Source organism: Ceratotherium simum, unplaced genomic scaffold (genome assembly GCF_057802395.1).
Source record: "Ceratotherium simum simum isolate JZ-2026a unplaced genomic scaffold, ASM5780239v1 HiC_scaffold_43, whole genome shotgun sequence".
Classification (NCBI taxonomy): Eukaryota; Metazoa; Chordata; class Mammalia; order Perissodactyla; family Rhinocerotidae; genus Ceratotherium; species Ceratotherium simum.
The window spans coordinates 1,904,782-1,932,521 of NW_028261259.1; the positions used below are offsets into that span (position 1 = coordinate 1,904,782).

The 27,740-nt window shown below is 46.8% G+C and overlaps 2 protein-coding genes across 2 annotated transcripts in view; one reads left to right on the forward strand and one right to left on the reverse strand.

Annotated features, from left to right (window-relative positions):
- LOC147911360 (5'-3' exoribonuclease 2-like) overlaps nt 1-8,816 on the forward strand; it is a 24,838-nt gene extending 16,022 nt beyond the window's left edge. Inside the window, exon 8 of the mRNA XM_087428105.1 lies at nt 538-8,816. Coding sequence (XP_087284231.1) covers nt 538-541 — 4 coding nt within the window. The 3' untranslated portion in view covers nt 542-8,816. The remainder of the gene's footprint in view (nt 1-537) is intronic.
- Nucleotides 1,608-27,737, reverse strand: LOC147911361 (tubby-related protein 4-like; the record flags this gene model as incomplete). Its single annotated transcript, XM_087428019.1, is given in 9 exon segments — nt 1,608-1,811; nt 6,839-6,941; nt 8,714-9,296; nt 9,299-9,991; nt 12,404-12,547; nt 15,430-15,523; nt 16,772-16,916; nt 20,236-20,380; nt 27,500-27,737. Coding segments are annotated over 9 exon segments (2,349 nt in total), but the record flags the coding sequence as incomplete, so codon positions are not given.
- Nucleotides 27,738-27,740: the final 3 nt, after the last annotated feature.

The following is a 27,740-nucleotide window of genomic DNA, read 5'->3' on the forward strand; positions in this document are numbered from 1 at the left end:
TTCAAGGAAGGCCTTTTATAATGTGGCAGAGCCCTAGCTCTGTGTCTGAATCCCCACAGTTCTTCAAGGACGCTTGTTCCTTGCTCCCCAGGTGGGTCCCTTCGGTATCCCATTGACCTCTATGCCTTCCTCCCATTGTTTGGAATGTTCTTCCCCTTTGTAGCCTTCATTGCTTTTCTTATCTTCTAAAAAAAAGGTAATCTAGAATTTGTGTCATCTTTATATTTGTCATTTTCGTCAGTAGCATTGTTAGGTTTTTCTTTTTCTCTCATAGCACCCAGCATAGTTTTAAATCCATGTAAAAGCTCATTTGTTCATAGTGTTGGAACCAGTGTTTGCTCAAGTCTTCTAAGAGCCTAAACTTATTTCCTCAGAGGAGTATTTTCAAACTTTCTGTATTTACCTTTGGATGAATCAGGCAAAGGATAGAATGTTTCATCTCTTCAAGGGGATTTTTAAAACATGTCATGTGTGTGAAGATAGATTTTTCATATGACCGTTACTGCAGTGTGTGTAAGGCTCGTGGTTGCCCAGCAGATAACTGAGACCCAGACGCCTGCAGGAGGCGGAGCACATGCAGCAGGAACAGACTCGATGGTTGACAGCACTTGGGGGAGTTGAACTGTCCCTGCGTGTGACACTTCACAGGACGCTGAGCTGCTTGACCTCTTCTCATAAAATGTCGGAAATGCATCTTGAGTTTAGATAACCTCTACTACTCGATAACACCCCAGAAATTAATGATTCCATCTATATGATAGTGTACATTTGAGTGGTAATTCAGGGAACTCACCTGCTTGCACTTTAAATGCCAAACCATTTCCTCCTGACTCTCTGATATATACATATATTTTTGTGTGTGTGAGGAAGATCAGCCCTGAGCTAACATCCGTGCTAATCGTCCTCTTTTTGCTGAGGAAGACCGGTTCTGAGCTAACATCTACGGCCAATCCTCCTCCTTTTTTTTTCCCCCCAAGCCCCAGTAGGTAGTTGTACATCATAGTTGCACATCCCTCTAGTTGCTGTATGTGGGATGTGGCCTCAGCATGGCCTGAGAAGCGGTGCGTCGGTGCGCCCAGATCTGAACCCGGCCGCCTGTAGCAGAGCACGTGCACTTAACCGCTAAGCCACGGGCCGGCCCCTGACAGTCTGATATTGATGATAGGAGGAAAAGCCCAAGAAGATGAGTAAGTTGCTTCGTGTTGTGAATACAATGATTTAGGGATGCAGCAAAATTTAGTTGAATGAGAACAGCTTCCAGAAGTAGGCAAATCTGATACTTACCTAATTCACTGACCAAGAACTAATCACAACCGCTTTGAGTCTCGGTTTCCTCACCTGTTAAGTGGGGACACAGGAATAAACCCTACTTCAAATGCGGATACTGAGTGTCAAATGGAATATTATATACAAAGTGTTTACCACGGAGCCTGGACATAGGAAACGGCAAGTGAAAACTGCTGGCACCACTGCTGTTCATATTATGGATGTCAGTATTAATAATTATAATGATGATTGTCTTAAATAGTTTTCTGTTGTTGTCTCTTGATTTCCCATGGAGAGAGGTGTACACACATTTCCCCATCAGCAGGAGTTCAGCACCCCACTCACTGTGTAGGTGTGCCATATCCATGGGGGTTGAGCCCTGCAGACACAGCCACAATCATAGCTGGGGTCCCATAGCCAAAAGGATACAGAAGCCTCTTCTTGAGTCTTTTTGTGCTGGTGTAGTTGGCCACTTTGAGGTTGCTAATGGTGAGGAGGAGCTGCTGTCCTTCGAGGAGCATCCAGGTGAAGGAGGCCAAGTAGAGCTAGTGCAACACCCTTGCGATGATGGAGCACAGCACCTGGAGGGGAGGGGAGAGTCACTGGAGTGCTTGATGGGCACAAAGAGCACACCACCTGCTACTCCTCAGGGCTGTCTCGGGACACATTTAGTGGGAGAAGTTTGCTTAGCCTTCTTTGAATATCCTTCTTTTGTTTAGATTTGTTGGCAAATCTAGGATGTAATTTTATTCCCACTGTAGCATCACATTTGAACTACTGAAGAGAGATATAAACTTAGAAACAGTAAATTTACAAATAAATTTCACAATTTATATTTGCAACTATAAAATATTGACACAGGACAAGGAAAGTATTCAATGTGTTAGAGGTTTAAGAACTAAAATAATCCCCGTTGTCTGCCTCCTTAGGTGGGCTGGTATTGAGTCTGAAGTCTTCTTCTAGAAAGACGTGATTCGTGCCCCAACTACAAAGGTTTACAAAAACCAACTCTTCTGGAAAACTTGTGGCCAGCTAATCCCCCTGTGTGTCTCATTCCTATCACACTTGATCATTGTTTGAAATGTCTCATTTATTATTTTCCATGCTCTCATTCCCACATGACTCCATGTTTCCTCAGCCCAGACCCAACCACTTTGTGCCTCACTTCCCTCAAAACTGTTCCCCTGGCCCTGTGAATTTCCTGCCACATCTTTACTGAACTCTCCTCCAGCTCCTTGATTTTCCTCAAGTCTGATTCTCCTTTGGAGATGCTACTTCCCCTGCATCTGTCTTAAGTAGATATCTCTTCCATGTAGACTCTGCGCCTTAGGGTCTCAAAGTGGGTCAGTTCTCTTTTTACTCATTAACACAATTTCCTGTCTATTATTCCTGCACAGAGAATCCTGCCATCCAGCTCCAGCTGTGTCATCCTTCACCCTTTCTTATCCTGGGCTCTTCCTACTTACTGAGTGACGCCTGTTGTGCTTTTACACTTTGAGTGCCTGCCCAGTGTCTGCCATTGTCCTGGATGAATTCAGTGTCCAATGCCTTGGCTTCTAACTTTCTTGACCTCTTACCTACAGTGATCTACATTTCACTTTGAACGCCTAATTCCACAGCCACACCATACTCCTTGCCATTAAATTCAGACATTCTTCTTTGTGAACTTGTCCTTCCAGGTTTTTAAACGTGCAGTGACACCAAACATCCTTGTTCTTAAACTTTGCCAAGACATCGGGCTGGATCCTTGTGCTTTCTCCACACTAGTCTATTCCTTCTTTTGTTCATCTCCTTCCCTGTCTCTCCTCGACCTCAACTTACACTGCGTCGTCCAGTCTTTGCAGTTATCTTCAACTCCCTTGCTTTTTTTTTTTTTAATTTTTTGTTTATTGCAGTAACATTGGTTTATAACATTTTGAAAATTTCAGGTGTACATCATTGTCCTTCTATTTCTGCATAGATGACATCATGTTCATCACCAAAATACTAATTACAACCCATCACCACACACATGTGCCGAATTATCCCTTTCACCCTCCTCCCTCCCCCCTTCCCCTCTGGTAACCACCAATCCAATCTCTGTCCCTATGTGTTTGTTTATTGTTGTTATTATCTACTACTTAATGAAGGAAATCATGCGGTATTTGACCTTCGCCCTCTGACTTATTTCGCTTTGCATTATACCCTCAACGTCCTTCCACGTTGTCACAAATGGCTGGATTTCATCGTTTCTTATGGCTGAGTAGTATTCCAGTGTGTATATACCACATCTTCTTTATCCATTCGTCCCTTGATGGGCACTACAATGAGATATCACCTCACGCCCGTCAGAATGGCTGTAATAAACAAGACAGGAAACAACATGTGTTGGAGAGGATGTGGAGAGAAGGGAACTCGCATACACTGCTGGTGGGAGTGCAAACTGGTGCAGCCACTATGGAAAACAGTATGGAGATTCCTCAAAAAGTCAAGGATAGAACTACCATATGATCCAGCTATTCCACTGTTGGGTATTTATCCAAAGAACTTGAAAACACCGATTTGTAAAGGTACATGCACCCCTGTGTTCATTGCAACTGCCTTGCTTTTTAATTCTTTTATGAAACTCAGTTGGTAAAACTCTATTACCAGATAAGCCTAACTTTCTGCCTCCTTTCTTCCGATGAAGATACTGCCTAAGAACTAAAATAAGGTACAGTTTTTTATGGTCTCTGACTAAAATGTGTTAACGCTGTGTAGAAATTCTTCTACATTTCCTTTTTCTTTTCTGTTTTCTGTTTGTTTGTTTATTGTGGTAACATCGGTTTATAACATTGTATAAATTTCAGGTGTACCTCATTATACTTCTATTTCTGCATGGATTCCATCATGTTCACATGTTCACCACCCAAATACTAATTACAATCCATCACCACAGACATGTGCCTAATTATCCCTTTCGCCCTCCTCCCTGCGCCTTTCCCTCTGGTAACCACCAATCCAATCTCTGTCTCTGTGTGTTTGTTTGTTGTTGTTATTGTCTACTACTTAATGAGTGAGATCATACGGTATTTGACCTTCTGCCTCTGACTTATTTCACTTTGCATAATACCCTCAATGTCCATCCATGCTGTCATAAATGGCTGGATTTCTTCATTTCTTATGGCTGAGTAGTATTCCAGTGTGTATATATACGACATCTTCTCTATCCATTCGTCCCTTGATGGGCACTTAGGTTGCTTCCAAGTCTTAGCTATTGTGAATAACGTTGCAATGAACACAGGGGTGCATGTATCTTTACGCATTGGTGTTTTCACGTTCTTTGGATAAACCCAGCAGTGGAATAGCTGGAACATATGGTAGTTCTAGCCTTAATATTTTGAGGAATCTCCATACTGTTTTCCATAGTGGCTGCACCAGTTTGCACTTCCCCCAGCAGTGTATGACACTTCCCTTCTCTCCAAATCTTCTCCAACACTTGTTGTTTCCTGTCTTGTTGATTATAGCCATTCTGACGGGCGTGAGGTGATATCTCATTGTAGTTTTGATTTGCATTTCCCTGATAGTTAATGATGTTGAACATCTTTTCATGTGCCTGTTGGCCATCTGTATATCATCTTTGGAGAAATGTCTGTTCAGGTCTTTTGCCAATTTTTTAAGTGGGTTTTTAGTTTTTTTTTTGTTGAGATGCATGAGTTCTTTACATATTTTGGAGATTAACCCCTTATCAGATGGATGGTTTGCTAATATCTTCTCCCAATAGTTAGATTGTCTTTTTGTTTTGTTGGTGGTTCACTTTGCAGTGCAAAAGATTTTTAGTTTGATGTAGTCCCATTTCCCCAGTACCCTCCAAAGTGAAAACCTCATTTTTGTTCTCTATCCTGCCTCTTAGTCTTGCTTGGGTCCCCCTGTCTGTTTTTAGTCGTGGTTCTTCTCTTGGGCACCTTCTTAAATGCATTTAGATATTATCAAGTCTCTTTCATTTTACTAAAACCAAATACCTCGCTGGTCTCAAGTTCTGCTCCAAATTCATCCCAGTCTCCTCCTCCCTCTTCAAGTGTGCTACCTTCTCCTTTTCCCTCTTCCCTCCACAACCCATTCGGTCCTCAGCCCTCCCCCAGTACTACCTGGCTTCTGCCTTACTACTGCTCTTAAACAGCTTTCACCAAATTCACCAATGGTCACTTTTGGATTTGACCAGTAGAAACTTTTCAAGCTTTATTGTCTTGAACCATTGCAATATTTGAAACTTAAAACTCTTCTCTCCCTGGCTGTGCTATCTCTTTTTTTTTTTTTTTTTTTTTTTGCTTTGTTTTGCCTGTCCTTCAGAATTTCATCCTCAATACCCTTCTCATTCTGCATCATTATTCCCAAGAGTTTTCATCCTCTCCCTGGTTTCCATTACCTCCAGTTGGTGTGCTAATTATTTCCAAGTGTATTCTTGCCTGAGCACTAGATCTATAGAGGGAATTGTCCTCTAACCACTTCAATTTGGATATGCCAAGGATATCTCAGCATGTCTCAAAGGGATCTGATCTAATGAGCTCCTTACACTGTATTCTGTGAACAGGACAATCATCCATCCATTCCATTGGCCAAACCTGCATTCTGGGTGTCACTCCTGATAAATTCCCCAACCTCATCCTCCACATCCCAGCAGTGAGTAAGTGCTGTAGATTCTGCATCTTCTCTCACACTCAAATCCATTCAATTTCCTTCTTAGTTGCCACCACCTTAGAGCAGTTTTCAGCCTTGAACATTTCTCTACATTCTGTTTATTCAGGTTTCAAGGCTAAGATACCACACAACACCCAGAACACCTGGAAGGTGGTATTGCCTCCTCCTCAATCCCAGCATATATTCCGTGTTAGTGGCTCTCAGAGTATGGTCCCTGGACCATCAGCAACAATATGACCTGGGAGCTTGTTATAAATGTAGGTTCTCAGACTCTATGCCAGACCTACTGGATCATAAAACCTAGGTGTAAGGCTCATTTTTTCAAAAGCCCTCTGGATGAGTCTGACGCATGGGAAAGTGTGAGAACCCTTCTTCTAGGTAAACTGAGCTACCTAAGGTTTCCCAAATAGGTTGAGACCCAGCTCACATCCAGGCCTTCATCAGTTCTCTCTGGAATACTTTTTCCTTCCACTCACTAACTTCTTCCACTAACTAAAGGACACAGCTTAGACATAAGTTCCTTCAGGGAGTCTTTCCTAATTTTGACAGTGGTAGGTGTCTCACCTATGGGGTCCTGAATCCCTGTGTGTTTGCTCCTGCTGTGAAAACAAGTTCTTTAGGTTTTAATTGGATGAGGACAGGAACTGTGTATCCTTAGTGCCTAGCAAAATTCTAGGTCCAGAGTTGGCCCTAAATAAATATTTGTTAAAGTCAATGAATGCAGCCAATTAAATTAAATTATGTAAATCACACAACTTGACCTATACAAAATGCTTTGCAAATGGCAGCAACAAATGAAACATTTTTGAAGTTTGCCATCAGGGTATTTCTTGTCACATCCCATCTCCATATACCTCTTTTCTCCTCATTGGCAAGCTCTCCATAAAGAAGAATGAGCTAAGGTTAGTTTTTCTACCTTGGGACTTCTTTGTTTGGTGCCCGTGAGGAAGAGCAGGTGGGCCAGGAAGAGGCAGAGTGAGAGCTGCAGGTGGAGGGAGGTGCCGGTGTTCTGGATAGATCTGCACAGGAGAAAGATGAGGGCAGCCATGAGGAGACACAGCAGAGAGACACTCAGCCCCACATAGGTGATCACAGTCAGCACAGGGGACTCCTGGATCCAGTAAAAGAAAAGAGATATCAACTCATTTTGGACCTTCGTATTCTTTAATAAATTTACAATTATTGTAAATAGGGTAAAATTGCTTAATTTATTATACATTCTTGATCTGGAGTACCATTCAGCCCTTAAAAAATTATGTTTTCAGACCACTTATGGGTATTAGAAAGTGTCCATGACAATGTTAAATTTATAAAGCTGTATATATACTACATGGATCAGGGTCTCTCAGTCTCAGCGCTGTTGACGTTCTGGGCTGGATGATTCTCTGTCGTGGAGGGCTGTCCTCTGCATTGTAGGATATTTAGCAAAACCCTCTGACCCACTAGATGCCAGGAGCACTCTCCCTCACCGAGTGGTGACAACAAAAAATGTTTCCTGCCATTGCCAAATGTCCTCGAGAGGGCAAAGTTGCTCCCAGTTGAGAACCACTGATATGGAGTATGGTCACACATTTGAAAAAGAATACACGCATAAAATTACAGGATTTATTTTTTAAATTAATTTTCATTATCTCTGGATGGTAGAGATCTTTCTTGTTCTTTGTAATTGTCTATATTTCCCATTTTAAAACCAGCAAGCATACACTGTCTTAATTAAATAAAATCAATATATATTTAAATCCTCCACTGAATACAACTATCTACTGGGGCTTTGGGGAAGAAAAAAAGGAGGAGGATTGGCAATAGATGTTAGCTCACAGCTAACATCTTCCTCAGCAAAGAGAGGAGGATTAGCACAGATGTTAGTTCAGGGCTGATCTTCCTCACAAAATAATCAATCAATCAGTCAATCAATCAATCACTTCTGCAGACACCAGCTCACACCGAAAGGTCCCAAAAGCTGACTATGGGGCTGGTGGAGACGGCAATCCTACACACTCTTCCGCGGCACAGACCCAGGTACGGCCTGGCTGCTCCAGTTGGGGTCTCCTGTATTTTTGGGGGGAGGGAGAGAAGGCATTTTTGTTCGACAACGTCTCCTTGCTACCTGGTTTAAGTGATGAAGATACGATGAATGTTAACTTGAAGTTCACAAACTTTCATAACAAAATAAGACATATTTTGATTCTTATACAAAATTCAGGTCAGTTAGCTTTGTATGGCTACTACTATTTAAAGCACAGATTTATAGTCCTATGATTATTTTAAAACAATGCGTAATTAGAATTTGGTAGAGCCAACAGTGGTTTTTGGTTCTTCTGTCTCTAAAGCCTGAGTGATCACGTTTATTTTTATCTCTGAAAAAACCAAAAGGGCAGTTCTGCACATGTGCATGTAACTACCGTGTTTACAGATGAACCTCCTATGACCCCTGTCCCTGCCCCCTCCCATGGTCAGAGGGAACTCTAGGGCAGGGCAAGGAGGTGCCCTAAGACTCGTTAGTAATAACAACAATGAACAGTTCTATTAGCACTTATAGTGGAATTGCTCAAAACCTGGTTTTATTAACTTTCCTACAAAGTAACAAAGAAGGTGTCAATGTATTTAGCACCTCTGGTCTCGTAGGTACTGTGATAGATGCATCCTGAATGGGCCCCCTTTAATAAAACACGAAAAAACAAACACAAACTCAGACCAACTTGTCAAGACAACAGCACAGCCTCTGACCTCTGGAAAAGAGCAATGATGATAAGGATCTCAGGGTGTCCAGTAACCGTCAGCAGTAACTCACGGAGCTGGCAGTAACCCAGAGATTGCGCCCTCGGGCTTGGCCGGCAGCTGCGGCGGGGCGCGCGGGGGCTCGGCCGGCTGCGCGGGGAAAGGCGCTGCGCCCTCGGGCTTGGCCGGCAGCTGCGGCGGGGCGCGCGGGGGCTCGGCCGGCTGCGCGGGGAAAGGCGCTGCGCCCTCGGGCTTGGCCGGCAGCTGCGGCGGGGCGCGCGGGGGCTCGGCCGGCTGCGCGGGGAAAGGCGCTGCGCCCTCGGGCTTGGCCGGCAGCTGTGGCGGGGCGCGCGGGGGCTCGGCCGGCTGCGCCACCCGCAGCGCCGCCTCGCGGCTGTTCCTGCGCAGCGTGGCGTGGATGAGGCTGCTGTCCGGCCTCTGCGCCGCGGCCCGGGCCGGGCCCAGCGTCCCGGCGAGGTGGGGATACGGGGGCGGGTCCCCCGGTGGAATGGAGTAGCGCGGCACCGGCAGGCGGTTCAGGGTCGCGCTGGTGCAGGGCTGAGGGACCTTCTTCTCGGTGGCCGTGAGCCTGAGGGTGGCCGAGCTGCCTGGGCCGGGGAGGGTGTAGGTGTTGCGGGCGCAGAGCATCCGCGTCGGGGCCGGCACACCTCCTCCACGCTGCCGCTGCTGTCGAAGGTGGTGATCCTCTAGTAGCCCAGGGGCGTCTGATGGTGCGCCGCCGTGGGGTACAGCGAGAAGTCGCCCTTCTTCAAGCACACGTCCACCGGGGGCTGTGGGGGCGGCAGCGGGGGCGACGGCGCTGCCGTGGTGGGGGCGGCGGGGATGGTTCCTGGGTAGGGCGGTGGGGGGTTCATCTTCGCCACCTGGACCTCCTGGAGGGCACTGAACACCACGGCGTCCCCCTCGGCGGCCAGCTGCGGCACCGGCCGCAGGGCCTTGGCTGGCTTCTGCAGGTGCTCGTGGTCTTGGTCTCCGTGGTCCACCACCGACAGCTGGATGGCCCCCTGTGCTGGCGGCGGCAGGGACAGCTGAGGGGGCTTCGGAATGATGCGGCCCATCTCCACACCTCCGAAGATCACCTGTCCGGGGTTGGTGTAGCGGTCAGAGACTGCGTATGGGTTGGCACTGTCACTTGCGTGCTCAGCTGCCCCCACGGCCGTGGTCTGATGGGTCAGGACGTCCAGCTGCACGTTCTGATTGGCCAGCAGGGACTGCACCAGTCCTCTGCTCTGCGTGGGGGATATGGCTTGAGCTGAGCTGTGGATGGGCGCGATGGGGATGTTCACGGTACACGGTGGGTTGTTCTCAGGCACGCCAGAGGCTCCCGTCACTGGAAGATTAGAAAAACCAACTGCTTACAAAACAGTGCCGTGAAACTGGGTCAGAATAAGCAACTCATCTAGGCCTTTTACGTATAAACTGTAATTCCTACAGACAGATGCCTTTGCGTGGGGAAAGCTGGACCCTTCCTTCAAGTTACACAAAGCTTCTCTGATGTTTCTGGAAGGACACTGGCAATCGGTGGGCTCTGGAGCTAAGGGCATTGTCAGAGCATTTCAATGAATACTTCTGAACCTTCTGAGTGTGGTGCCACGTGTCTGAATGGTACCATGGCAAATAAATGTTTAAGGACACTTTTTACTCATGATGGTCATTAAACGGCCCATTGTTATGCAAGAGGAGGGCAGTGGTACAGTATGAAACTCCACTGAGGACTCGATGCCTAGGCTTCTGAGTAGGTTTATCCAGGGTTTTGGATTGGTTAGTGTGGGAAGTGTCATGGGGCAGATGTGTATCTGAAATTTGTACATAAATTAATTTTCTGTAAATAGAACCATGTAAAATGCAGTAGAGAAACCAATGAGAAGAATCCTCTGGCAGATCTGCATATGAGGGGAAGGATCATTTCCTAACTTAACTGCTTTTTAGCATTTCAAACAGTATATAAGTCAGAGCCACACTGATTAAAACCCTGTAAAGCCACCCTATTTGCACACAGGAGGAGTTTAATGGAGTGTGCGTTTGAGCAATCATCTGCAGACCACACGCAGGGGCTCAGCGCCACTGTTCAGTACTGCCCTTTCTAAAGAGCCCACAGAGCACTGGAGGTCTGCTCATCTGGGCCTAAGTGCCACGTGACTATGAGCACGTGCGCGGGAAACAGGCATTAACAGGAAATTGCACAGGCTGGCTGACCTTTCACCAGAACTACAGAGAGAAGCCAGTAGTCCATCAAAAGCTAAGCCCACCCTTCATGCCTGTGACAGACTCATCCCCCTTCCCTGGGGTCCTCCACTGAGATGTGACTGTCCCCTGGCTGCAAGAATCTAGGTCCTGTCTCAAGTTTTCTATGATTCCTGTTCAGATCCCTCTTCCAGATGCTCTCTCCTCTGTATGGAGTACTGAGGGCAGGCGTCTTCCCCGCCGAAGGAGAGTCTCTCTGTTGCGTCACCAGCAGTATGTGTAAGCCCTGAGACAAATCATTCCTCCTTTCTCTGGGAACCACAGACAGTGTCGACAACAGCAGCAACAGCTGAGCACGAGAGAGCTAGATTAGCCACATTCCGGGAGAACGGAGGGCGTTAAGGGGAAAGTGTGAAAGCCACTTCTAAATCCAAGGTTCTGAAATAGCAGGAGAGCTGCTATAAAGCTCGTGTGTGAGGTTTCACCAAACTGCAGGTTTATGCGGTTGCAAAACCTCGCCCATTAGTCCAGAACATCTGCTCCACCCATGAGGAGAAAGTATACCTATCAGAGCACCAAAGACAGACGGCTACTGTCAGAAAGTACAGTAGAATAATTTTACACGCAGACATCTGGCTGAGGGAAGGTCAACAACGCCCCCAAGTTCAGAGCCCGAGTTGGGACGCGTGTCCCTCCCCATCCCACGGTGAGGTCCAGAGACCCTCGTTTGAGAACGACCAGATACAGGAGGAGTCAGTGGCCGTGTATGGTTCCTCTGGCTCAGAAGCCAGAGGCTTTCAGAACCTTGCTTGGTTCTAAGAAGAGGAGCCTCTATATTTATAAAATTGCAGGTGGACTTTTTTGAGAATAGTTACATATAAATAATTGGTGGACTACTTAGAAATCATTCTAATAATCAAAATAGGATTCCCCCGGTAGAAAAGACTTAAATTAAGATGCTATGGATCTGAACGTTTGTAAGTTGAGATTTTAAAAACTTATACCAGCTTTGACCTTGAACTCAGACCTGGCCTCTATGCACTGAGACACACTCTGCACATTAGGAGAGAGATGTTCCGCCCTGGAGGTGGGGCAGGTTTGAGAAACTGGGCTCTGTGGCACCACAGGGAGATGCCATTCTCTAAGCAGGGATTGAAAGGATGAGGGCTAGCCTGGGGTCAGTGAGACTGGGTTTCAGTCCTGACTTGACTGAGTCCTGATGAGTCCTGTTAACTTCCCTATCTGGGCATATGACTAAGAGGACTACCGAGAGGATAAAGTGAGATGGTAGAAGTGCTCTATGATCATGAGCCATCACGGCCACCTCATCGTCCTTACTCTGGTAGCTCCCCTCCTCCCCAAACCAGTGACAGTAGGTGACCTTTCTCCAGTGACACGCCACCACACCCACCAACCTTACTGAGGAAGTCGTACCTTTTCCAAACCGAGGCAGCAGGCACAGACTGACATGTTGGCATTCTTGACTACTTACCACTCTGTCCCCGTCACGACCCACTAACAGAGGGCTCGTGACAAACCAGTTGATGTGTGAACACACCTGGTAAATCATCCTCATCTTCACTGAAAACATTCGGGTTGAAGACAGGTAAATTAACATACTCCATGGAAATCTTCCGGACCTCTGGGAGATAGATGGTCATCTGCCGCGGCTGGAGATGCAGGAGGCTGGTTTTATAGATTACTGGTGGGAGGAGGAAAGCACAGTTAATAGAGACAAGCCAGAGGAGAGCCAAGGCATCAACAGTCACGGGAAGAGACGTGGGATGACCTGTGTGGGCAAGGCCGGAGACTCTGAGAGCAGCTCTCCACCTCCCCTGGTGCACAACTGGCCACCCCGGCCACGGACTGGATTCGGGAACAACAAATTCTCAGTCTAGCCCAGAATTAAAAACCTATCTTAGACAAATTCTTTTTTAGAATGAGCTGGGTTATGACAAATGTATTTTTTAAAAATCTCATTTGCAATCACAAGGATAACTTGGTGGAAACAGTTGTGATAACCAGAGAGCCAAGCTCAGGGGGAAGTCAAGCAGCTACTGGAGGGCAGCTACGCGGTGAGCAGGAATGACACTCGGGCTGTATTCGGGACTGGATTCTGGGCTTCCTGACTTCCAGTTTCATGCTCAGGATAGAGAATCACGGAGAACTTCCACACAGTTTCTTTAAATGCTAAGATTTAATTTCATTAACAGGGACATTTAAGAGAAGGCCTAGACTGCAACTAAAATATTTAGAGAAGACAAAACAAGTTAAAAAATAATGAATCTGAATTTAAGTTTCACAATAGGTTAAAATCAGGATGAAATTGTCCCGTCAACTTTCTCTTATGTTTAATACTCTTTGCTGTGAGATATGTAGAGGTTCTTTAATTATTCTTATTCTTATTTTTTATTAAGATAAGCCAAGTTCTACCTGCGAGGCTGTCACCTCACAGCCTGGTGGCTGACTGGCCAGCATTCCCACAGCTCCAGGCCTTCTTCTCTGAAGCACCTTCGTAAGGCTGCTGCTTGGACTTGAGTGGGCTGAGACGACTTTTCCAAGCCAGGGGTTGTTACAGGTCTTATTCATGTTTTCATCTCTCTTGCCCACAAAAGAGAGTTTGAATTTTGTCTCAAAAATTCTGGATGGTTCCATATAGCTCAAGAATTAATGCATTAAAGTGCTATTCTTTGTCGTTCAGATTGACAAAAGGATGTAAAATTAAAAATCTCAGGAGGGATTTAAAAAATAATATCAGTTGCCTCCAGGGAAAAAAACTAGGTGGTTGGGGGTGAGGATAAGAAAGATTTTTACTGTATATTCTTTTAAATCTTTTGAATTTTGAATTTATTCCACATTTTTAAAATTAAGAAATGCAAAAAATTAAAAACTCAAAAATTTCATGAGCCTGATCATTCTAATTGAAGGAAACAAATTATTCAATGTAATTATCCAATTATTCAATATAAAATATCCAACAGCACTCACTTTTTGAATCTAACAGAGTGTCAAAGATTATTTAATAGGGCGCCATATGTAACAAACCCTCTAGAATCCAAGAGTTAATTTCTTCTCTCTAGTAGAATCATGTGGAAAATTCTTTTAGCTTGACAAACGAAAATGCTCTTTTTAAAAAGGTCAACGATTAGGACAATGATTTCACCGCAGTCACACACCAAGCTTTTGTCTTGGGCACTGAGATTCCTAACACAGGCCCTCCCATCTTAAGGTCCTCCTTGACTTCTTTATGGATCTACTCAACATCCAAGAACTAAGGGCAGAATGAGAAGACCCGTTGAGCATAGGTGCACGTCCATTCCTTTTTTCAACATTTGCTGTAGGCAGATGGCTAAATTCTCAGATTACAGGTGTGGGGTAACCATGCCTCTCACACAGTGGTTATTAGAATCACCATACATATCATGAGGGTGCTGCTGAATTACTGAAGAACAGGCTTTTGTGGTCATGAGAGGGTTTCCTGGCTGTTGAAAACATGAGAGATTTCTTTCCATTATGTGAATGGATTGTCTATTGTTATTTCCTAAGTCAGTTTTATGTTTTACTTTTATTCTTTTTTTCCTTTGAGCTGAGAAACCTCAAAATGAAAAATCCAAATGCAGCACCATTTAATGTCTCTGAAGATGCATACACAGCAACAGGTCTTTTTAACATCTGCTTTGCAAGAATTATTTGTTTTAAAGGATCTAACTGTGTCTGAAACAACTCTAATGGGCAGATCCAGAATTTTTCAGAAACTATTTTTGGTAGGTTACACAGACCACATTCAAGATGGGGCCACCAGCCACTGGTGAACCCCACTGGCTAAGCTGGACTTCTAGAGAGACGTGTGCGTGTTAGATGATCAGACAACGTAGCAAGGTGGGGGACAACACAGGCCCTTAGCCCACACAGGGATGTGGCCATTAGGATGAAGCTGCTTTGAAAAGGACCTTCTGTCATTTCACTCCTTCACGGTCCCCTAGTAAATATGACACGTCAGTCATTCAAGCAGATACAGGAGAGAAGGCAAATTCTGGGTTCTGCCCAGCCTGGTTCTCCCTGGGTTCCATTTTCCTCGATGTCTCAAACTTCTCATGGAGAGGATATTTATCTGGTACTTAGAAATGAAATCCAAAAAGATTTACCACTAAGAACTGTACTAACAGTCAGCCAACTTCTTCTTAAGGTCTTGAACACTTTCTTCTTGACTTTCTTCAGGAGTTTCTTCTGACTCAAGAACCTAAAGACACTGGTACCAAAATCTGTCCACAGTAAAAGGCCAGAAATCAAAGTAACCAGAAGCCTATAAGAGCTTTGATAGAGATTTCGGCTATTTTGTCATTTTTGTAAGTCAGGGCTTGTATAAAAAAACGAAAACACCACTGGCCAAAAAACTATTTGAGTGATAATTCTAATTTTTGTGAAATCAGAGTGGCTAGAGTCAAACTTTGCAGGTAAAATACATGCTCATCTTTTGGTGTCATAAGAGCTCATTTTCTACATTAGGCCACCAAAGGTTGAAATTGCTTGTTCAGCCTGAGTTCCAACCGGGACAGTGGGCAGAGAACAGGATGCAGTTTTTACCTGCACCGAGCTTGGCTGGCAGGAAAGCAGCCAAGCCCACAATCTTAAATTTGGTTCCCCAGATATTAGACGTGACCTGAGCACGATAGTTGTGCTGTGGGGAAAAAAGGAGAAAAATCACAATCTATTTCCATATTTTCTATTGATCACTCAAGAAGTAAGGATGTTAACACTTTTTGCTTAAAAAGCCACACGTGGGCACTGCCAGAAATATTCGCTCTCTGTGATTCCACTGTTTTTAAGACCAGAAGCTGCCTACAGCATGTCAGGCGCCCATTTGCAAGTGGTGGCTCAGCGAGCTGTCATTCTCAGGTTGGGAGTGGGGGTGGGTGTGTCCCAGTGTGTCCACATGTGTGTAGGTTAAAAAGGCACAAAAGTGACTTGGGCACTTTTTTCTTTACCTATCCTTCCTCCCAGTCACTGAACCAGAGAGAGCACCTGGCTCTGAACCCATTTTCATCCTTGATATTTCTCCTGGAAACATCAGCTGCACTGATCCCAGTATATCCCAAAACTACCCAATTATCTGTTTCTTATTCAATCAAATTTTTAAGAATTTAAGAAGTTATCACTATGCCCAAACCATGCATGAGTGTGTGTGTGTGTGTGTGTGTGTGTGTGTGTGTGTGTGTGGAAGGGCAATAATAAAAATGAATAAAATACAGCTCCTCAAAGAGCTTAGAACCTAATGGAGGAGAGAAGGCCTGTAATTATTTATATACAAGGAAGTGACTGAGAAATGTCCTAAGGGAGTTACAAACAAGATGCTCTGGGATTACTGTGGCTGAGCCAGGGGAGGAGGCCTTCCTTCACGACAGAGGGGAAGTTCTATCTGGAAGCACGTGGGCAGAAAGGAGGGTGAGGAGATGGAACGGGTTACCCAGGCAGGGCAAAGGCACAAAGGCGGGAAGAGGTGAGTCAACAGTGTGGCTCTGGCACCTGGAGAGGAGGGGGCGTCGAGGAGGACAGGAGGGAAAGACAGGCCAGGCCAGGCAGTGGGGCTGTGACCAGGGATTGGCTCCTGCCGACACTGGAGTCACTGAAGGCTCAGAAGCGGCTTGAGGGAGCAGAGGTGAGAAGTGTGGCTGTGTCTCAACCAGAGCTACCTGTGAGGAGATTCCTGTGGCAACAGGGGGATGCCCGAGGTGGGAAGGAGGCCCCTCGGGATGTGGAGGTGACGGGGCATGGAGGAGGGCAGACAGGCTCTAGTTCTCTACGCCCGTGTCTGCAACTGCAGTGACAGGCACGGAGAGGGGGGACCCAGGGTTCAGCGGCCATCAAGCACACACTGAGGAGGGGAGCGGAGCATTGGATCGGGGGACCACCCGAAAGCCGACACTACCTGAGTGATGTCTTCAAAGGGAAACTCTCTTCGCGTCAGGCTGGGGGAGCCAATGGAGGGCTTGCGCATCGGCAACCGTGGAGACCTGGAGATCTCCTGCGCCACCCGGGACAGCTTGGGGGACTTCCGAGCCTCAATGTTGATCCTGCGGAGGCAAGACCCCGAGGGTCAGGTGCCCCGGTGGGGACGGCGCCTGCACTCCTGGCACTCGCTTCACTGTCCACTAGTCACCGTGGATGTGCCACTCCCAGGGGCCAGGTCCCTTAATTTACCCAGGCCCCGCCCGCCTGCTTCTGCCTTATGAACACGAGGAAAGAAGGACAGAACTGCATATCGAATGATATATATTCAACAATATAGTGAGGTTCAATCGAGTGATTCATTTGTAAAGAACCTCAGAGAATTAACTTTCTACTGAAAACTTTCTACTGACTAATAGTAAGTTTGGAATCGTCCACATGTCTTCTGCCAGGGGTCTGCAAAATTCGTCCTGAGGAAAGTGGCGGGTGGAAGAGGCGTTTCTCACCTAAGTCCACAATGGCTTTATAGTTCCTAACACAGTGCTGGGATGTCAACAGACTTACCTAGCATCTCCCCCCTGCAATATTGACATCAAATCAGTGGATCTAAGTTTTTCTGCTGCCTTTTGATCCTATGTTATATCTCTGGTCCTCAGTTCCTTTGTTTATAACATGGGGACACACACGTTTAATGGCAGTCTACCCCAAAGAGAGTGTTATAAAAGTGAATATGGTAAGGTTGATGACATTCCCTGAAAGAAAAGCATTAAGCCTCACAGATACTGCTTGAGAGCTTGATAAGACACCTAGGGCTCCCGAAGTGTGGGAGGACAGGGGGACCGAGCTGGTTAAAGCTCTGAGCGAGGACAACTGGCCTGGCTGCTGCGTAGGGGCACTCAACACTGAGAAAGACGGAAGCAAAGAGGACCAGCTCCAGAGACCGCAACATCCAGGAGCTTTCCAGGGACATTTACAGGTGAAAGATTTGGTTGCTTATGTATTAAACGTCCTCTTCTCCTTAAGCAATGGGAAAAGCCAAAACACTGTAGAAGTGTAGAAAAGTTCATAATTTTATTTGCAATTTTAACAAGCCTAGAATAAAGATGAAAAAAATAAATCGAACAGATTGCTGGATATCTGGATATCTATATGGGAAAAAAATGAACGTTTACCCCTAACTCAGACTATACACAAAAATTAATCTGAGGTGTAAAATTAATCTGAGATTTAAGTGTGAAGGCTAAAACTATAAAGCTTGTAGAAGAGAACAGAAGAATGTCTCATGATCTTAGGCTAGACAAAACAGGACAAAAGCATTTCCTAAACAGCACACGAAAAGTGCTAATCATAAAAGAAGAAATTCACGTTAGACTATACAGCAATCCATATATCTGCTAAAGGACTCGTAGACAGAATACATGAAAACTCCTACAACTCTAAATAAGAGAAAAACAACTCAATAAAAAATGGGCAAGGGGCTGGCCCAGTGGTGCAGTGGTGAAGTTCACGTGCTCTGCTTTGGTGGCCCGGGGTTCAAAGGTTTGGATCCCAGGTGTGGACCGACGCATTGCTTATGAAGCCATGCTGTGGCGGTGTCCCATATGAACCAGAGGAGATGGGCATGGATGTTAGCCCAGGGCCAGTCTTCCTCAGCAAAAAGAGGAGGATTGGCATCGGATGTTAGCTCAGGGCTGGTCTTCCTCACAAAAAAAAAAGGTGCAAAAGACTTGAACAGACACTTCACAAAAGAAGATATCCAAATGGCCAATAAACATAAAAAGCTGTTTAGCATCATCAATCATTGAAGATATTAGGATTAAACTACCATGAGATACCACTATACACCTACCAGAATGGATAACATTATTTTTAAAAGATGACAATACTCTGTAGGTGAGGATGGAAGCAGCTAGAACTCTCATATACTGCTGGTGGGAATTTAAAATGGTACAACAGGCACCTTGGAATACTGTTTGGCAGTTTCCAATAAAGTTAAACATACGTCTACCCCGTGGCCCTACAACGCACTCCTAAGCATATACCTGAGATAAACGAGCGCATACGTCCATAGAAAGTCTTGTAGAAGAATGTCTACAATGGTTTTATTCATGATAGCCCCAAACTGGAAACTACCAAATATTCAATTGGTAAACGGAATAAACAAATTCTAGTATATTCATTACAATGGAATTCCACAGAGCAAAAAAGAAAAACTGTTGATACACGCAACAACATGACTGAGTCTCACAGTCATTATGTTGATTAAAAAAAGCCAAATAAGAAAATAGGACATGTGGTTTGACACCATTTATATGAAGCTCAAGAGGAAGCAAAACTAATCTATGCTGACAGAAGTTAGAGCAGTGATTACTCTAGGGAGTGGGTGTCGAATGGGAAAAAGTACAAGGGAACGTTCCGGGATGATGGAAATATTCTTTATCTTCAACTGGGTGGTGAATACACTGGTTTACCAACTGCACAATGCATTATGTGTTTACAATCTGGGCAGGTACGTATCTGCACGTACATTAGACCTTCATTTCACACAGCATCAAGAATTTTAGAGCTAGAAGGATCTTAGCGAAGATCTGCTCCACCCTTTAACTTCATAGACAAGGAAACTGGTCTCCAGGTCATGGATCAACGTTACAGTCTGAGATTACAGAGCCCTCGGTGGCACGGTCAGGACAAGCAAGGCAGGGTTTTTTATCTATGACACTGCAGGCCCTTCCATCTGCTTTTAGCTTTTTGCCACTCTTTAGGACAAACGCTTAGGATAGAAATTTTTTTGTGTGTGTGAAGAAGATCAGCCCTGAGCTAACATCTGATGCCAATCCTCTTCTTTATTTTTTTGCTGAGGAAGATACCCTGGGCTAACATCTGTGCCCATCTTCCTCCACTTTATATGGGACGCCACCACAGCATGGCTTGACAAGCGGCACATTGGTCTGCGCCCGGGATCCGAACCTGTGAACCTCGGGCTGCCAAAGCAGAGCACATGAACTTAACCGCTATGCCACTGGGCCGGCCCCCCAAACATATTTTTTAGAATACTATTTTTTCCAATTACAGCATCAAAGGCATTTAATTCGGCATTCCTTTCAACACATTACATACACTGTAAAACCTCTGTCGTACTTTTCTCAGACCAGAAAAAAAAACAAGTAAGCCAGAAAGCTACGGCCACCCCTGCCACCCACCATCAGTGCTGACCCCTAGAAGTTCTGAGGGTTCAGCAAACTTCTTCCTGGGGATCTTTTGCTATCCTGAAGGGAAGAGTAAAGGAAAGCTATAATTATCACAGGCAGATCTTCCAGACGACAGACTTGGATCGCCTCTTGCTATGCTCCTCTGGTGTGGGTTAATGGGATTCTGCTGCAGACACAACACAGACACACCTCCAGAGGCTCAAAAAGGGAGGACGCCCCTACAGACCAAGATTACCTTGGGAGTTTGGGTGATTTGCTAGCTCGGGAGATTTTGGGAGATTTCTTGGCAGCCCAGTCGTCACTCAGTTCGATGTCACTGGAGTCTGAGCAGTTGCAGCTGTCGATCATGGTAGAAATCAAGCTGTTTCCATAGATTTCATCTGGTAAGATACCAAGCAGTAGATTTTAGGGAAGTGACATCAGTTAGACCCTCACGACGATCATTACTAGGAACTAAGGACAGCCTGACCCTATAGGCCACCGTTTGAAGTCTACAGGTTGAAGCAGAAAGGAGCAGAGAATTGTCTTCCTTTTACATTTTTATGCCATTATATTTTCTAAGCAAAAGTAGTTCATTACTTCTACAGATAGCAAATGGGCGTGGAATTTTAATGCCTCTGGAATGTACAACAGTCTGGCACTGTTTACTGTGCCAAACCTGGCAACAAAACGGCCGCGCTATTGTGCCTCACCACACACCAGGCTCCATCTGGGTTCACACGGGCAGCCTGGGAACCCAGGCCGGGCAAGGGGCTTGCTGACTCACTGACTCCCCCAGAACCTGCTTCCGCCCTGGGACCGGGGAAGGCCCTTGTTGGTTCTGGGCCTGCTCTGGACTCAAGACCTGGCAGAGTCAGGTCCATTTCAGGGACTCCGAGATGTTTATGTCTGGCGTGTCAGAGCCGTCTCCTGGAACCGCCACAAGGATGCTTGTGTGGGGGGGGTGGCTATTCCACCTGCTAGAGGTGCCTGCCTGCTTCGAGCAACGGCTGGAAGAAGACCTGTGTGGCAGGACTTTCAGTGGGAGCTTTGGGTTCTCCTGAGGGTGCCTGCGTGGAAGCCACTCAAAACAACCTTGTCAATTGGCCATTAGGTAGAAGATTAGAGGCCCCAAGGCAGAAGACGACAGACGCAGCAACGGGGCCATCACAAAACTGCAGAGTAGACGAAGTCCATGTTTAACATCCTGCTCAAAACCCCTTCTCTGCTGCCTTCCTCACACGGCCTCACATCCCCTCACATCCCTTCACCACCCAAACCCTGCTCTGCCCCACCCCAGGTCTGCCCTCACCGGAAGTACCTCATTCTTCAAAATCACTTTGTTTTGCTGACAAAAGCCTCATTCCCTCAAGGCTCCAAGAGCCTTGCCAGGCAATAAAGAAGCTGCATCATTCAATCACAATGAAATAATTTATAGACTATGAGCGATTTTACCATCCAAAAGGGCTGTTTACATTTGAAAGAATGAGTTTGTAATCCAAACTAATCTCTGTTTCTGAACACGTGGAGGTGACATCTGTGTGGAGGTGACATCTGTGAACAGGGCCTCTCTGAGGACCCTGGAGGCAGAGCAGAACAACTTGGCGTGCTGCTTGGAAGGAGACTGGCTGACGCCCGATCGGTGTCACTACATCAGCCTCTTCGTCAGCTACTTCCTGAATCAGAAGGCACGACTCTTGAATCCAGCAAGCTGGAGTGGTGTGCGTGTGAGTGCCATCAAATAAAAAGGCTTAATTCACACGCCCCAAGCAGTGCTTTACATTATTTAACTTAGGAGCCCTAGATCAAAGGAAGCTTGGCCACGATTCCAAAATGCATGTAAGCCCACAGAACGCTTCCCCTGTGTTCACGAGCACAGAGCCAGTTCACCGACCTGAGGAAATTCAGTAATGTATTGTCCACTCAACTCCTGATCGACTTGCTGATGCCGGGGTTTTGTAATTGCTGGATGTCATACCCTTTGCTTTTTTCCTTTACTCACGTCTTAGTCTGTGTGGGCTCCTATACCAAAATACCACAGACTGGATGGCTTATAAACAATAGAAATGTACGTCTCACAGTGGGGAGGCTGGAATTCTGGGATCAGGGTGCCCGCATGCTGGGGTTCTGGTCACGGCCCTCTTTGGGGTTGCAGACGGCTGACTTCTTGCTGTGTCCTCACATAGCAGAAGGGGCTACTTTCTGGAGCCACTTTTATAAGGCAATAATCTCATGATTATAAAGGCTCCGTCCTCATAACCTAATCACCTCCAAAGGCCCCACCTCCTAATTCCATCACACTGGGCATCAGGATTATAACATATGAATTTAGGGGGGCATAAGCATTCATAACCACTTTTATTTTATTGTCTGTCTCCCCAACTAGTGGAAAGAGAGTTGCCTGTCTCACCTCCTGCTGTAACTCTAGAGACCAGAACAACACAGAGACTCGATAAATGCTTCCTGAAAGAAAAACGAGGTCTCTCCCTGCCGCCTGGCTGCACCCCAGACTAACTGCAGCAGGATCCTGGGAGTGGACGCGGGCACTGTCGATTTTTAAGGCTCCCTGGTGATTCCCATGAGCAGCCAGGGCTGAGAACCACTTGCCCAGGAGCAGAAGGACTTCCCCATAGAACGGACTTAAAGGGGGCGGTGTGAGAAGAAGGGAGTTGCTTTCTGAGACAAGCCCCAAGTCCTGCTTGTTCAGTGTTACAGTTACACACTTGGAGGCTCATCACTCTGCTCCCTGTCGTCAACAACTAGAAATTCAGTGCAGCACGTCAGAGTAAGACCCAGGGAGCCTGGGGGTGATGGACATCTGTACCTCTTATTTCTAGAGATTCTGTGTCATTAATTTATCATGAAAATTCTGGAAGAAACATACAAGTTGTAGAAAAATGTAAGTTGAGATTCCTCTTTGAGAACAGAAGGCTGAACTGTACTGTTTGGGGCTTCACATCCCAGTTTTGTCAGTTTGCAAGAATATGCTTATTTCCTCTGGGTTGAGGCCTTTTCAAAACACACAACCCAAATCAGGTATCTTTTTAGAATTTTAAAAAAATCTTTAAGCACAGTTTCAAAGCTTTTAAATAAAAGTTCTGTCTTAGTCTGCTTGGGCTACCATAAAAAAATACCACAGACCAGGTGGCTTAAACAAGAGAAATTTATTTCTCACAGTTTGGGAGGCTGGAAGTCCGAGATCAGGGTGCCAGCATGCCAGATTCTGGTGAGGGCTGTCCTCCTGGCCTGCAGACGGCCACCCTCTCACTGTGTCCTCACGTGGGCTTTCCTCAGCCTGTGTGTGTGTGTGTGTGTGTGTGTGTGTGTGTGTGTGCAGAGAGATCTCTCTTCCTCTTCTTACAAAGCCACCAATCCTACTGGATTAGGATCCCACCCTTACAGCTTCATTTAACCATAATCACCCCCTAAAAGCCCTGTCTCCAAATACAGTCACATGGGGGTTAGAGCTTCACCATATGAACTTGTGGGGTGGACACAATTCAGTCCATACATTCCGCCCCTGGTTGCCCCCTCATTCATATCCTTCTCCCACGCAAAATACATTCATTCCATCCCAACACTCCCAAAAGTCTTAACTCACTCCAGCATTAACACTCATGTCTAAAATCCAGAGTCTCATCTAAATATCACCTCAATCAGAAATGGGTAAGAGCCGAGATACGACTCACACTGAGGCAAAACTCCCTTCCAGCCGTGAACCTGTGAAACCAGACAAGTTACGTGCTTCCAAAACACACAAGACGGCGGCGGGCCAGGCACAGGGTGACATTCTCATCCCAAAGGGAGACACAGGAGAGAAGGAAGGGCCCCAGGCAAGTCCAAAGCCTAGTAAGGCGAATTTCTAGACCTTAAGGCTTGAGAATAACCCTCTTTGGTTCAATACCCTGCCCTCCAGGCCCACTGGGGTGGCAGTGTCACCCCACAGCTCGAGGTGAGGGTCCCCACGGCTCTGTGGGGCTGGGGTCTTGTCCTCAAGGCTCCGGGTGGAGGCTGTCTGGCCTGCTAAAATTGAGGCAGTGGCCCTGATGACCTCTGAATCGCTTTTGGGGTCATTTTTCCCTCTTGAAGAATAGTGCATGTTCCTAGCCGACCAGCTCCATCATCCCGTCCTGTCAAATCCAGGAAGTTAACAGCCTTCCTTCATCTCGGCCCGTATGGACAGGCTGAGAACTTTCCAAATCTCCAAGTTCTGGTTCCTTTTTGCTTAACAATTCCTTCTTCAGTCTGTCTCTCTCCTCTCTCATTTTACTATAAGCAGTTAGGAGGAACCAAGCCAATCCTCCAAAACTACTTAGAAATCTCTCAAATATCCAATTTCATTTGCTTGCAAGTTTTATCTTCCACAAAACACTAGAACACAGTTCAGCCAAGTTCTGTGCCACTTTACGACAAGGATCGCCTTCCTCCAGTTTCCAATAACATGTTCCTCATTTCTGTCTGAGACTTCACCAGACATGGCCCTAATATCCATATTTCTAATGTGTACCTCAAAACCCTTCCAGCCTCAACCCATGACCCAGTTCCAAAGCTGCTTCCACATTATAGGTATTTGTTACAGCAGTTCCCCACTTCTTAGTACTAAAATCTGTGTTAGTCAGGGTTCTCCAGAGAAACAGAACCAATAGGAGGCAAATACACATACACACACATACAGAAAAAGAGAGAGAGATCATAAGGAGTTGGCTCACGCAATAATAGAGGCTGACAGGCCCCAAGGTCAGAGTGCCAGCCTGGCTGGGGTCTCGGCTTGTGGATGCACACCTTGCTGTGTGCTCACGTGGCCTTTCCTCAGTGTACGCGTGCATGTTGAGAGAGAGCTCTCCCTCTTCTTTTTCTTATAAGGCCATCAATCCTATCCAATTGGGACCCCACCTTCCTTAAAAGCTCTATCTCCAAATACAGTCACATTGCGGATTGGCGTTTTAACACGTGAATTTTGGGGGGGACGCAATTCAGTCCGTAGCAAGCTCTGACTAAAGATTTCCTTTGGAAAATTTGTGAACTTTTGCTAAAAAAAAAATTATTGGGATTCATGCTATCTATTATAAAAACACACACTGGTAATTCTGAGAAACACATTTGTTAAGTTACTTGGGGGACATTTACAACAGGGGATCAAAAACTTCAGAGCATAGCAATCCCCTGGGGCCCCCACTAAGTTGCAGATTTCTAGGCATTGCCCCCAACGTGCTGAACCAATCTAAGGGGCAGGCCTAGGAGCCTGGATTCAAGTAAGTCTCCCAGGCGATCTGCGGGAAGGTGGCCCGTGGACCACATCTGAGAAACGACATGGAGGACTGAGAGAGCTCATCAGCTTCTCACGATGAGCAAGTCCTGGCTTCTCAAAGTCAGGAACCCTCTCCTCTCTGAACCAGGTTACATCTACCACTCGGTTGGCAATTAGTCATGTTCTGCCTTGTGACACATCGTCTATTTTTGTCTCGAGGTATTTCAATCTTGACTTTTTTATTGAACTTTTCAAGTGTTAAGTTGTCTTTCACCCAAAAGGGATCATGAGCTCCCCGAAAGCAGAGACGCCCCGGCGCTGCTTCACGACCAGAGGAGACCCGAGGACCGTGCACAAGGCAGCACTCGATACGCCCCGCCTGTCTGCTCTGCTGTACAACCTCTTCATTATAGAAACACAACACCTCCTTCCCCACAGGCCTGTTAGCAGCCGGGCCAGCCTGTGTTGGGAGGAGCTGACAGATGTGACCACTACGGAGAAGCAGGCCCTGGGACGCTCAGGTCAGGTCCACGCGAGCAAGGTCTTAGGAGGCTGCAGCCTTGTCCCCACAGCACAGCCCCCGCTGCTTCTGTCCTGTTCTTCAGTGGGAAATTGACGCACGGGAGCGGGGGAACAGAAGCAAGCTCTTCACGTAAGTTCCCGTCAACACTGAATCCGAGCACAGGTTTTATAAAACTGCATACACAGGAGGAACCTTAGAGACAACGACCCCGCTGAGAACCGGCGATGCGCCCTCAGGTTCAGGACCTTTCCCAAGTCCCCCCACCAGTCATCTCTAACCGCCATGGCTCCTGTCTTCTCTCTTCCCCTGAAACTGCAACTTCCTTCTAAGTTCACGTGCACTGCTCTCTGGCTTCTCTCACTTTGCCTTCCTTCCTTCTGAATCTTCCCTCTCCCTCCTTTCCACCTGCCTGCCTACCAGCCTCCAATTCTTCTCGCTCTCCCTGCTCTTGGTACCAGGTCATCACATGACTCAAAAGATGAAGTAACTGACTAATATCCAATTTTTAAAGTATAGTTTCACTGCTTTCAATTTTACACGGTAACACTGACAGCAGAATGTTGCTACAGACGCGGAGCATTCCAATAAAGAAAAGCAGACAGCAAGTGGATCGACTGTAAAATACTGAGGTGGGCAAGTGAGGCCAAGGTTGAAAAAGCCCATTGCATGTGACACTCGGCTAACTGGTGATGCTACACGGCGCAGCGGCTTCAGGGACAGAATGGGGGGAGAGGCCAGTCTAACGGGCGGGAGAGGGAACAGGAGATGGGAAGTGGAGAGAACAAGTATGAACTAATGAAAGCAAATCTAATTCAGCCCACGTTGTCCCATGGTCAGGCGCTTGCCAGGCACTGGGGGTACAAAGATGACTCAGTTCCCTCCCTCCGGGCCCTCAGGATTCAGGGACTGTGTGCCCCGAGGGATACCAGCAGCTCAACTGACTGAGGGGCGATGGGCACAGAGGGGACAGCTGCTCACTCTGCTCTAGGTGACGGGCAAGATTTCACAGGGAGGCGGGGGAACGTTTGAGCCGGCAGGTACTGCTGACAGAGGCCACAGGCCTCGACTGTGACTACAAACAAAAAGAGCAAAGTCCCTTCCCTGGAGGCTCACACTCTAGGGTCCCAGAGAGAGGTGCGCAGTGAGCACCCTGAACACGGCAAGGGAGTCATGAAGATTGCTATAGGAGAGTCTTTAGAAGGAGGGAGTGACTGTCATGCGAGATCTTTACGGACCAGCAAGAAAGTGTCCTTGGTCATCAGCTAAAAACCAGCTAAGGGTGGCTTAGCGAGAGCAGAAGCAGGGTCCCAGCAGGAGGCTGAGGAGCAGGCTGAAGGTCTGAAACGTTTAATCCTATCACTCGCTCTGGGGGGCAGCGACGCATCTCACTACTGTTTCGACTGTCTCAATAGCACATTAAGGCCCTCAGTGGATACCTGACAAATAACTGAAAGAGGAGGCTACCATTCCCAAAAGGCCCGTGCCAGCCTCCCCTTGATGACAGCCGATGTCTCCTCCCCCCACAGCCCCAGCCACACGGAGCCTCACGGAACGCTCTTAAAAACCCGTCGGAAAGTCCACTTAGGGAATCGGTAACTTCAGTAGGATTTTGGAAACGGAGTAGCTTCAGGGATGTTCCACGCTAGCCAAACTTGCACAGATAGGCGTTACCTTTGGGTGGGCAGTCAGGAATACTAGTCCGCCCCCCCACCCCCGAGAGGGGTCTGCAGTCCCTGGCGAGGCGCCCACCTGCTTTGCTGTCTGACCGCGGGTCCGTGATGACGAGCTCCGGCCGCAGCTGGCTGACCCGCCCCCTCCTGGGCACGGGCCCGACCCCGCCCAGGTTCTCCAGGTGGAGCGTGTAGCACGGGCCGCCCCCCTCCGGGCCGCCCTCTGTGCGCTTCATGGTGCAGTGCAGACGCTCGTTGCCGGCCGAGGGCTAGCTGACAAAGTCGCACATGTTGTTGGGGTCCGAATCGGGGCTGGAGGC